The 12,349-nt window shown below is 34.7% G+C and overlaps 1 protein-coding gene across 3 annotated transcripts in view; it reads left to right on the forward strand.

The window, feature by feature from the left end:
* Positions 1-12,349, forward strand: part of ZC3H13 (zinc finger CCCH-type containing 13) — a 45,611-nt gene that overhangs the window by 10,354 nt on the left and 22,908 nt on the right. For all 3 annotated transcript variants that reach the window (XM_056484561.1, XM_056484570.1, XM_056484551.1), the window contains exons 4-7: positions 1,745-1,856; positions 8,061-8,169; positions 10,376-10,515; positions 11,229-11,389. In XM_056484561.1, the coding sequence (XP_056340536.1) occupies positions 1,745-1,856; positions 8,061-8,169; positions 10,376-10,515; positions 11,229-11,389 (522 nt within the window). The remainder of the gene's footprint in view (positions 1-1,744; positions 1,857-8,060; positions 8,170-10,375; positions 10,516-11,228; positions 11,390-12,349) is intronic.

The raw sequence follows: 12,349 nt of genomic DNA on the forward strand, positions 1-12,349 counted from the left end.
TGAATCATAACCTTTGCTAAATCCAGACACTTTAAAGATCATATAGTCATGCATGCAAAGAAGATAACTTATTTATACTTGTATGCTGGCTATTATTTGATCCTTAGCAATGAAAAATGCAGAGCTCTACTCTTCTGTACATTTCCTCTGATTTAGATTGACATGTACTTATAATTTCTTGGAGAATTCAATGCATTAAAAAATGAGAGCAGTCACTGGTCTTTGTAGGTCCTCATACATTTAACCCTGTGATACAGTTTAGAGAATTAAATATAGGAAACAGTGCAGAGGACAAAATGGAAAAAATTACTTTCAAATATGTGCAGATTGAAAATGTAGTGGTATTAAATTAAATTTTTGTATGCATTGACTGTGAAAGACAGTCTTACCCTTTACGTATAATGTGACAGGAAGTTTGGGAGAAATTACTTTCTCAATGGAAACTTTCAATCTGAAAAAAGAGAAATGCCAATTTCATTTTTCATATATTACATATAAGTTTTCTAATCAAAAGACAGCATTAGAATCTTTTTATGATAGGCACCGATGTAGTACTTATATAGAGCCATTTCAGAAGAGTCTATAAGTACAACTAAGCCATCACAGAAGTACTAAACTCAGTATCAGGCCAAATGCGTATGAAGAGAAAATTTGCATTCCCTTAGCTTTGGAATTTGTTTAAATCATAGAATCACAGAATGCTTTGGGTTGGAAGGGACCTTAAAGACCATCAGGTTCCAAGCCCCTGCCATAGGCAGGGACACCTTCCACTACACCAGGTAGCTCAGAGCCCCATCCAGCCTGGCCTGGAACACTGCCAGGGATGGGGTATCCACAGCTTCTCTGGGCAACCTGTGACAATGCCCACCGATGCAGTGGTTGTTCTCTTTTAACCCTTTAGGGGTGAATGAACTCATTAATCCATACTAAGAGGTGACAAAATTGTAGTGTAGTACAGGATGTTCCTCCTCTCATTCCACATCACAGTAATATCTTTTACAGAAATTGTATCATAAAGGTGCACGACTAGTAAAGTTCATCCAGAATTTTGTAATTAGGTAGTGAAATAATTGTATTACTGCAAGATGGAAAATGGAAGATGCCTCCAAGAGTTCATTTCTGGTTCATGGTCTTGCAGCAGTGTTTTCCTATGTGGCAGCCTCACCTAGACTGTGGGAGGATGGTGCCTAGGTTATGTTCTCTCTGCTTGCAGACTTCATCCACATTCAGAGTTGTGCTTCTCTGTGACTGTCATTGCTACTCTACAGTAGTTTGATTCTGCATTAATTGTGGTTTTAAATATATATATATATATATATATGTAATATATAGAAAGAGACATTTGTATTTATGTAATATCTATGAAAATTGTTACATCTTACCTTGAAATATTTGGTAGGAGTGATTGTGAAGCACATTTGCATGCTGGTCAGAAAAAAGGTTATTTATTCTGGATGGGATCACCTGAAGCTGATATAGAGTAGTAACTGAGTCATGCCATATATATACATAGAAGTAATTTTTCTTCTTAGAGTCAAGTCTTCCTTGGCTTTCTGAAAGAATTGGGGTTTTTGTAATGCTTAAGCCCTTTAGAACGGAATATTTTCTTACTAGTCCACCTTGCCTCTGGGTGGGAGGTTTAGATTTTTCTGGATATACTAATAAAATAATAATTAAAAGACAGATAATATTCCTTTAAAAAAGTCCCATAGAGCTGGTTATATTATGTTTCTGTATTACACAGGTCACCAGAAAGACCCACTGGAGATCTTCGGGAAAGAATGAAGAACAAACGTCAAGATGTTGAGGCAGAGCCACAGAAACGAAGTACAGAGGAATCATCCTCTCCTGTTAGGGTAAGAGTGGAGTTTGCAGAACTCCAGAATCCCTCAGTAGCAATTGGGCAGTGTGTCCTAGAAATCTTATTGTTGTGACTTGTAATATTGAAAATGTTTTAAGGAGCTGATGATTTTGTACATAGCATATCACATTTTTTGTTATGAAGTGTCTTAACATTTGTACTGTTTTGCAATTTTATAGTGCTTTCTGGTCTTGTGGTTCCCAAAGATTTTATAAATCCCACAGACTTAAAATGTGTCATAAATACTGATAAACAGGTATTTAATAACATAATTGATTATTACCAAGAAAGTATATTAACCATTGTTTCAGTCATCCACTATTTTTCCCCAACACTTATTCATATCCCTTGTATACATGCATCCTGACTTAAGTTGTTCACCCCAAATTTGCTTTTGATGAAACCATGCAGTTACTATTGTGCTGGTTCATTTTGCCTTCCTCCTCATATACTCATCAGGCACCCCAACTCCTCACTTTATGGATTTTGCAAAAAATTCATTATTGTTCTTGTTTTGTAAACATCTTTTTCACCCCTGTGGCCCTCAAATACTGGAATTTTATTTTTAAATTGTGTTACCCATTTCTAATGTTACAAACAAATAGGGATAGAGTTCGTAGTGTGACCCTGTGTAGTAATAGCACCACTGTGTTCCTGCACCATGTTTAAGACCATCTTCATATGAATAATTTTTTAAAGGCTTTATTTGTAAAAAATCAGTTTTGCTTCTGCAGGTATTAACAATGTTCTATCATTTCCTCTTGGTCTGTTCCTACTTGCTGTGTAAAATGAATTTTTTTATGTCAGCTGTAAATAAATCAGCAGCAGCTGCTATCATTAAATTTAACAGAATGGCTTACCTTCCAATCATGTTTTCAGTTGCTGTTAATTTGTGTAAACTCTCAGTCTTTTTACTGAAATGTGTTTCTCTTATTTTCTAATAGTTTGAATAAACTGTTCAGTTATTGAGTACATGGTTGGTGGGAAAATTTTTTTTTCCAACCGTCATTAAAAATTTGATGTAACTTCTGTCCTGATGCAACTCTAATTTTGATGTAATTCTTACTTTTGGTTAGTTAACTTTGCTTTTTATAGTGTTCTCTTAATATAATAATAAAATACTCTTAAACAACTAAAACCCAAGTGAAAGTGAACTGGAAGCAAGAATCTAAAGCAATTGGAGAATTAGTGTTAAAGTATCAATTATTTATAGATTAAGCACACAGCAGAGTAAAAAATGCTCTGCTTCAGTCTCATAAAATGGAAGATTGAGGAAACAGCTGAACTTTCGTTTTAGTTCCATGGAGGCAACTCTCAAAATAGAGGATATCAAAGAAAATATTCTGGAACAAGTAGATGAAGAGGGACAGTCGTCAAGAGTTGCTTTGCAAAGAACCAGGATATCTAAAAGGACAGAAGACTGAAGTGACTGAACTGCTAAGAAAAATCTTGCTCCATCAGTAGAGCTGCTGTTATGTGGAGATCTAATATGTGATGTTTCAATATTTTATTAAAGCTTTTGGGGTAACAGCAGAGCTCGATAAGAAAACTTTGAAATAAAGGTAGTTTGTTCCATAAGAAGTTTCATAATTTTGATTAAAAATTAAATAAAAAAAGAAAGAAACCAAAAAGAAACATTCCTGCAGACAAAATCTGTGCTTCACCAGACTCCTAGACCGAAGCTTTGATGGAGAGTAGGGGTTAAGAGACAACTGCCTTACATAGGTTAAACCTTGTTTTGAAGCAAGGCTTTCAATGCGTATGTATAGATAGTCAAAGAATAGCAGATATAATATTTTAGGTTTAGAAGCCAGCTAATGAGAAAATTTTAGGTTAATTTGCAATTGAATTACACAGAATGCTATTGTAATTCATTTAAAGAACAATAACTTTAAAGAATGTAGAAAAAATGTTGGACATCCCAAATGTCAAACTTCGCAGAAGATTTGAAGACAGTACTTAAGATTACTGAAGTCTGAGGAATGCTATGCTACAGAGGTTGGGAAAGATAGTACAATGGCAGATGAAGCTTTGTGTTGGCAAGTGCAAGGTAATGCACAATGAAGAAAGTATGTAAAATAAAACAAAAAATGAATTATTTTTTAAGTAAATGAAACCATGCAGTAGAAAAATAAGTTGTTGTGGACAGCTCAATGAAACCATGTGTTCAAAGTGAAGTCACAGTTGTAGAAGGAAACATTCAGGTGTATAAAAATGAAATAGAAAATGATCAATAATATGCTGTAGAAATTAATTTGGAATGCTGTTTGGTTATCATCATCTGTATGCAAGAAAATACAGTCAAAGGTCTTCTTGAAGTGGGCAAAGAGGTGAGAAATAAACTGGAGAGAAGAAAGGACATGGGATGAATGCATATAATGTATGTTTGAGAGAATGTAAGTTAGATGCGCCATATTCATACTTTATCCCTGTAGAAAGAGTGGCAAATTTCAAAATGACAAGGGGAAATGCTATTTACATTATATATAACAATTCTACCTGGTTGCCAGGAAATAGACACATGAAGCTGAATAAGTTCCACAAGAAGCTAAGACAGTATAACTAGTATAAAATCTTTTCAGAAGAGATTTTTTTTTTTTTCTTTGGAGACATAACTAGTACAATCTGTATGTATTCAGGAAGAAACTTCGTATATGGGCAGTTTTTAGACTATATCCATTTTTATTTTTTTCATGCTTTGTACTATTATTTGGAGAGACAATACGCTGTGTTATGTGGACACCTACATTGAACTCAGTTGTTTTTGTGTTTCTTGGATTTGTTTTTGGAATTACTTCAGCACTGTACGTTAGCGTATGAATTATTATACAAATAATTAGATGAGGTTCCTGCTGTTACTGTATTCAGTTGGAAATTTTTATTTTGAGTTTTTCACCGTTTTATGAGAAGACAGTTATTGGTGTGTATGAAGTCTTAACCTGGAAGGTGTGTATGATTTGGGAGAAACAGTGGGAGGAACTTAATGTACATTTTGGAAGGTTTTTGTAAGGAATGTGTATCACTTGTTTCATATCTGTGGGTTTTGTCACTGTAGTTTTTAACTATTTCCACTGGAAATAGGACTCAGCATTGTCTTCCATCTCTGAAATGGAAACAAATACCTCTTAGTGTCAGGGGAACTTCAGATTCATTTTCTTATGTTTCTGTAGCGTGGTAGTAGTTTACACTATAAAGATATTGTACCTAGACCACAGTAGTACTGTGCCTGCCCAAAAGGTTGTAGCTGTAATACACATAGATTACTGTAGGTTTAAAGGAATCTGTGCTTTGAATGGGTTTATTTTGCTGCTGCATGTATGTGTGCAACCTGATAAGGTTGAAACCAAGTATTCTGCAATGCAAGAATTGTAGGTTGTATGAGTCTTCTATTCTTTCCATTGGTGTTGACAAAGTAACACTTCTTGGCTAGAAGCATGTTTTACAGATTGGATGAGTCGTTTTGTGCTTGGCCAGGCTTTTCTGGCAGTAGTGAGAAATTTATTCAAGTAGACATCAAGTCTCGGGCTGTAGAGTGCTGAGCACATGGGATATAGAACTTCAACCTGAATAGACATTAAATTAAATAAAATCTCACAGAAGTCAGCAATAATGTCATCTGTTTTTCCCTTTCTTGTGTGACATCTCTCCTGAACATCAGCATGAAACTAAACATCTATCCAACACCTATGTTTAGCTGTGAACATGTACCTGAAAACAGTGTAGACAAAATCTACTAAACAGTTGTTTCCTCTTAGGACAAGCTACAATAATTTTTTTAGTAAATAAATAAGTAATTATGAGAGTGTAATGTTTCTCATCTAGTAGTGGTATTTTTCAGCGTCTGCAGAGGCATAGTTAACAAGAGTGACTTAAGTGGGTATACAGCATCTTCAAGTCCAAGTGAAAGACATGCTATTGGCTTTTAGGCACTTAACTTACTTTATTCTTGGCTTGTCAAGGGAGAGGCAAAAAAAGTCTGTAAGGATATGAAGGAAAGTATTTCATTCCCATAGTATGAGGGAATCAAATGTTACATATGTAACAACTAAAATAAAAGGAATATGTTGAAGATTTTTCAGTGAGAAAAATTAAGTATGTGTTCTAAACCATTATAACTTAAATTCTTGATTTGCATGGCTCAGGAAAAATAATACTCAATTTCTAAACTGATTTTTTTTTTCAAGATGCAATGTTGTCAAAATCTTTTTCTTTGACAACTAAACAACATTAGTGTAAAATACCATGCTTCCCCTGTGTTCCACATTTCAGTTTGATAGCTGTTTTTGTTCTCAGTTCTTCTGTAGAGATATGATTGTCACTACCGAATCTTTCCCCTGAAAGGAGAAAAATATATGCTCTTTCAAGATGCTTGTATTGGCTTGTAAGTTTGAGGAGGTAGGCATGATACATACAGGTTTTGTAGTATTATTAACATGGGTTATTAAATTGGACTTGAAGCATTGACTTGCTGCACGTTCTTTGATGACAAGTTATTTGATGAATTGTCTTTGAGAAGTTTTTTTTTTAATTGGCATAGAGAGATTGTCCTAGTGTTTATATTTCAGTTTGCTAGTAATAGGCAGTGTTGAATTAATAGAAACTAGCATTCTAGTTTCTATTCTAAAATAATATTTAAGAGATTATGGTTTTGTTAGTTTATGTTGTAGGACTTAGTTGAAGTATATAGCAGAAATATACAGCTTAGTGGAACGGATGTGGCCTTCATGGAGGGTGGGCTAGAAACATAAGAACAGTGTTATACAAGAAAAGAATGGTTGCAGAGAAGGCTTGTTATACTTAGAGATTTTTAGATCTCATTAGAGTAGTTTTCTTTTAAAGTAATTTGCTTTGGGGCATAGTAGATTTCTGGCTCTTGGACTGAATGCCTTTAGTACATGTTGAGACGATGGTGTAGTGGATGTCAGCAACCAACATGACTCAGTAAATTATGACCTTCTGCATCATTTTAGAGATTTACGTCATTAAACTAGAGATAGGTTTTTAACATTGTTACTGAATAAAAAGAAGTAGTTGAATTTCACTCATTTTTGGGTAACTGTCTGCAATTTTATGTTGCTTCCATAAAGTGTTTCTAAGGTGATGTTAAGGTTTTAAATTAAATCAAGATCTAGGTCTTGATAAGGAATAGCTAGTGAAATTCTAAGGCATCTCCTTTTCTTGGTGTTTTTCCCACATACCAACATGAAAGAATCCCCCAAAAAATAAAAGAGGGCGCTGTGTGAGGTGAGAACAACAGGGCTATGGGATGGACTTTGCTGTTCTGGTTTCCTGTTTAACAAATTAACCTGAGATACTTCTAAGCTTGAATTTTCTTCTTTTGCTAGTAGTGGAGAAACTTTGTCCTGTATTCCACTTGAGCCCAGGTAGATCATTAAGTGAATGTTGCTTCAGCAGATGCAGAGGCGAAACTATTTAGCTTTATACTGGAATTTAGCAGGGGCATAAGAACAGCACAGCATCAATTGACCTGAAATTATCTTTTTTCTTGTAAAGATGACTCTGGCTTTCTTAAGTGTTCACAGGACCATCTGCCACATGGGAAATGGGTGCTACTGCAGTAGTTAGGCTTGTCTTGGAGACAGTGAAAGTCAAACACAAGGCTAATGGAACTTAATTTGATTGTTTTGCTTTAGAATTTTTTCCCCTTCTGCCAGCCAGGGGTCTCTAGGTTTATTCATTTTACTGTCCTCCCTCTCCACATTCTTTATCCTCTGAAGAGTTAAATGGTTCCACTTCTGAGGCTCATCTGCCTTGCTTATAAATATTCTTATTTACAGCTGAGAATTCTTGCTCAGACTGTTAAAATTACACTCTTTAAATGTTCATTAAACTTCTGGTCTTTAGAACTTAATATCTTCTTTTAGTGCCTATTTTAAACTTTATTCTCTGATGTGTGCTTGACTCTTGCCCTGCCGTTAAGCCTTCTCATTTTATGAATCCTTTCTTCTCTTTTCCTCATCTGCTATGTGCATTCTGATTATATGAAATTGCATTAGAACATGTAGCCTGTGGAATCTCTGCTTGTTTAGAAAGGTATTTGTCTAACAGGCTAAAAGGGAAAATGCTTTTTGTGCTATGAAAAAACCCCAGCCAAAATGCCATGTAAAATACACCTGCTTCTTCAGGCTTCTTTTAAAGTAAAGTTGTTTACTCTAATGTGGCATTTTTCCCTTTATAGAAAGAGTCTTCACGAGGAAGACATAGAGAAAAGGAGGATATCAAAATTACAAAGGAGCGAACACCAGAAAGTGAAGAGGAAAATGGGGGTTGGGAAACAAATAGAGAAGGTATGTATAAGGTATTGAACTGACAATCCCCTGATGCCTCAAAGAACTGTGAGATTTCTGGCCTGTGTGTCAAGTGGAATGCTTCAAGATTTGGTTTCTAAGCAGAATACTTTCTTAGAATGCAGTAGCCATTAATTTTTTTATGAGGAGAGCTAAGAAGTTACCTGAGTTGGACTGCTACAGTGGTTAAATCAACTAGCTTTAAAAACACAGACTTTTTATTTTCTTTTTTGACTACTCAGGCGACAAGGAATTTAGGTACAGTCTACTCCATGGTGAATCTTTTACATTAAGGTCACTAGATGAATCCAAGTTGCATCTAAAGTAATTTTGGAACTTGTCAGTCTGATAAGGAAGTGTAACTCCTTTGAATTCAGTCAGCCATTTTTGTTGCATAATTTGTAATAGTGTAAACTGTCATTGACAAGGTCTCCATTAGAATAACAGCAGTTAAAGGTCGACATTGGTGAAATATTTATGTTCCAAAAATACTTGAAATGCTAAGTGTCTTCCAATAGCTTCTGTAGTCACTTCTATATGAGTTGGTGGATGTGAGTTTTTGGGTTTGGAGGTTTTTTAGTACTTACTAGGTGGTTTCACTGTTGCTGTGGGCAGTTTTCTTCTCTCCTAAGTTTCACTTTTGTTAGAGTCCAAGTTCACCTGATTGTGGTGTTACAGGAGCTTCTACTGAACTGTAGTGTTTCTGTAGTTTTCTAAGCGTCTGTGTTTCAGAATTAGTTACAGCGTTGCAAGAAAAAAATGGCAATTCTGATCCCATCTGAGGGAATTCAGATATAATTAATGTATTTGCAATGAAGTTCACTGCAAGTTGTAGGATGGAGCTCCTTGGAAATGTCAATAGCTACAGAATTTTTCAATACTGTTTGCTGAAAGTGTTGCAGGTCCTCTTTTGCTGCATCTTAAGCACAATAAATGGAATGTATTGTGGAGTGGAAAAGTAGTCATTATATATATTCACTCTTTTGTAGACTTTTTTTTTTGTGTTTTACACACTTCTAAAAAATTGATCATGAAAATTGACATGTATACATGGAAATAAAGCCTGACTCAAAAAGGTTTGGAATAGAAACCACAAGGTCTATATAAACATATGGTATGAATGTCTTAAGTATTAGACACTGAGATTTTCATCTCAAAGAATTCAGCTTTTTTTTCAAGATAGTGCCAATTGTCAGTATATGGATGAAGGAGAATTACTGTCTGTTAATTTCTAGTCAGTGCTCCATAAGTAGATGGATAGACTGGGAAAGAACTTATGCTGTTAGGAACTGCATCTTTCTCTGAACTGTTCCCATGCATTCATGAGACATGAAGGTGATTTGTAGACTGAGTGTAGTTATTGTAAAACCTTTTATATAGTTCCTATATGTAGGAAGGGAGTGTAAACTAATAACTTTTTAATGAAGTGGTCTTGTCTCTGACATATATTTTTCCAAAATGCCTTTTGAGTATTAGACTTAATAGCCATAAATGAAATGAGTATAAACAGAGTAAGTAAACTCAATTTTCAGTAAGGTTTCAGTTGCCAGGTTGGGAGCTTAAGATATTATCTGTCCATGACTTAATGAAAAAGTGAGAGAAATAGCACTTTTTCTAATGTGAAAACCAAACAGTGATGATGCTGTAAAATCAGACGTAAACTCTTGAAGTGTATCTTTATCCAATGAAAGGGTTCATACAGAATTCTTATTTTAAAATCAATGTTTACATGTAATTAAGTGTATAAATTTATTTGTAAGATGCTGTATTAAATAAACCCCTCTAGTATCATGCATCAATATATGAATCTGTTTCATGTGAGTTCCCCAGTTAAGTAGTGCTCTACATATTTTTGCTTCTTGTGAAGACACACAGTTTTAATTTCTTTTGTTATTTAAATATAAATAAGTGGTTAACTGTGTTTCCTTTACTACCTCAGATGAAAGTCCACCAAAGAAGTTAAGATGTTCTTTTTAATAGGGTTTAAGAGTTGAGCTTCAGGTTCAACTTCAGGAACTAACTGAAATTGCTTCAGGTTTGCACACATAATTGGAGAAGAAATTTGGCATTCATTCTTTCTTTGGAATTTTGCTTAAAAATAATGGAAATATTTGTGGTTGGCATCTGGTATGCTAAATGCTATTGTTATATTTTTCATAAGAAATTGTCTACTAATCCACTTCCCTTTTTTTTTCTTCAAATAAAGACTCTGATAATGGAGATGTTAATTATGATTATGATCATGAGCTGTCTTTGGAAATGAAGCGCCAAAAGATTCAGAGAGAACTCATGAAATTGGAACAGGAAAACATGGAGAAACGAGAAGAAATAGTAATTAAAAAAGAGGTTTGTATTATATAAATGTGAAATAAAAAAGACAAGTCATCAGCCACTTCATAGGCTTCTAATTGTTTACCAGAAGACTTAAAGTTTTTGGGCTACAAGTGCACCATTGTGTTACATGATAATAAAAACTGGCACCTATGTAATTATAGTATGTGACTTGAGTATTAGAAGTGAGTATCTGATCAGTCATCCAGCACCGTGACCAAGTTTTCTCCTCTGTGAAGTCAGCTATTAAATTAGTAGGATTTAATGTATTTTAGTGATACAGAACTAGTAATATCTGTAACAGAAAAGATACGTAAAAGAGAACACAAGGCATTTCCCAATCTCATTTTTCAGCTTGCCTTGTAGTAACAGAGTAGAGTGACAAAGCTGTAGGTGTTAGAAACTCTAAAATTTTGGGAAAGATTAAAAAAAAATCCTCTAAGGATGTCTTTCAGACAAATGTGAGTGTTAATTGTGAGCATACTGATTCTAAACTTTTAAGTTATGGTTTTTGTAATGTATTGCAGAGTGCATCACCATATCTTCCTCCACACTTTATCTATTGTCTTCTTTTTATGGTGTTCTTTGCAAACAATGTGATGAGGTTGAAGTAGAGATGTGCATGGTTCTCATTCTCACTTGTTCAGTTTACTTATTTGACACACATATCGGCATACAGTTGCACTTTTGAGCATCAAAATCTTATTGTTTGTGTTCTTTCCCTCAAGATTTCTCCAGAGGTGGTTAGATCTAAATTATCACCATCGCCATCACCACGAAAGTCTAGCAAATCTCCAAAACGAAGATCCAGTCCAAAATCATCATCTTCAGCTAGTAAGAAAGACAAGAAAACTTCTACTGTCTCTTCACCACTTTTGGAGCAGCAGAGGTCAGTATGTAGATGCATTTTGCAAGAGAGTGAGAACAGAGAACCACATTTACATTCATTTCTGGAGTTTTCATAAATAATGTTTTCCATTTTCCTTGATTATATAAATTCAGGAGAAGATCTCTAGATTGTGTGTTGTGAATCATGTTATGCAGAAAATATTATATGGATGTAGTTGTAAGTTGAGTATTTTCATGGTTTACAAGCAGATCTTTGTGAAGTGGTGAGAAAATATAAACCATTGGAAAGTGGAAAACACTTTTGTTTGAAATGCTGCAGCCTGTGAAGCAGCCTGTCTAAACTGAAGTGTTTAAAATTTGACCAACTGCACATTCTATTGGTATTGCATATTACTGTTCATTATATTATGCGTGACTTTCGAGAAGGGAATTTCTCAGATTTCAGGAGAGAATAAGAAGTGAGGGATGTGGGGGGCAGGGAAGAATTAAGGAAAAAATACGTAAAAATAATGGGATTTTAACTGTGTGGGTACAGTGCCACCAAAGTCAATCTTCAAAACCTACTTCTAAAGTTCTTGCTGGTCACAAGATATTTTGAATTGTTGTTTGCAGCTTTTAGATAGGAAAGCAGCAGTGCAGCCAGACACATCTGTGTTTGCTAAAATCCCCTATTTAACCTGTTTGTTAAAATCCCCTTTAAAATATGGGCAGAGCAACATTGTTTCTACTACAGGAATGGTATAGCATATGCTGGTATGCTGACATATGCAGTGATACCTAGTTGATAGGATTTATCTTAGTGGTAAATTATGTGGAAAATATTCAAAAATGTTTAGATGCTTCATCCTGTCAGGTAGTTAACATTAAATTGAGAACATGAGTAGTTCAAGTAATTTCATGTTTATGATTGGGGTATTGCATTGTAGAAATGGGAGCCTAAACAGACAAGGTATTGTATGGTTTTTGTCTTAAGATGTACACAGTTCATGTAAGGGCATTT

The sequence above is a fragment of the Oenanthe melanoleuca genome, chromosome 1, assembly GCF_029582105.1.
Source record: "Oenanthe melanoleuca isolate GR-GAL-2019-014 chromosome 1, OMel1.0, whole genome shotgun sequence".
In the NCBI taxonomy this organism is placed as follows: Eukaryota; Metazoa; Chordata; class Aves; order Passeriformes; family Muscicapidae; genus Oenanthe; species Oenanthe melanoleuca.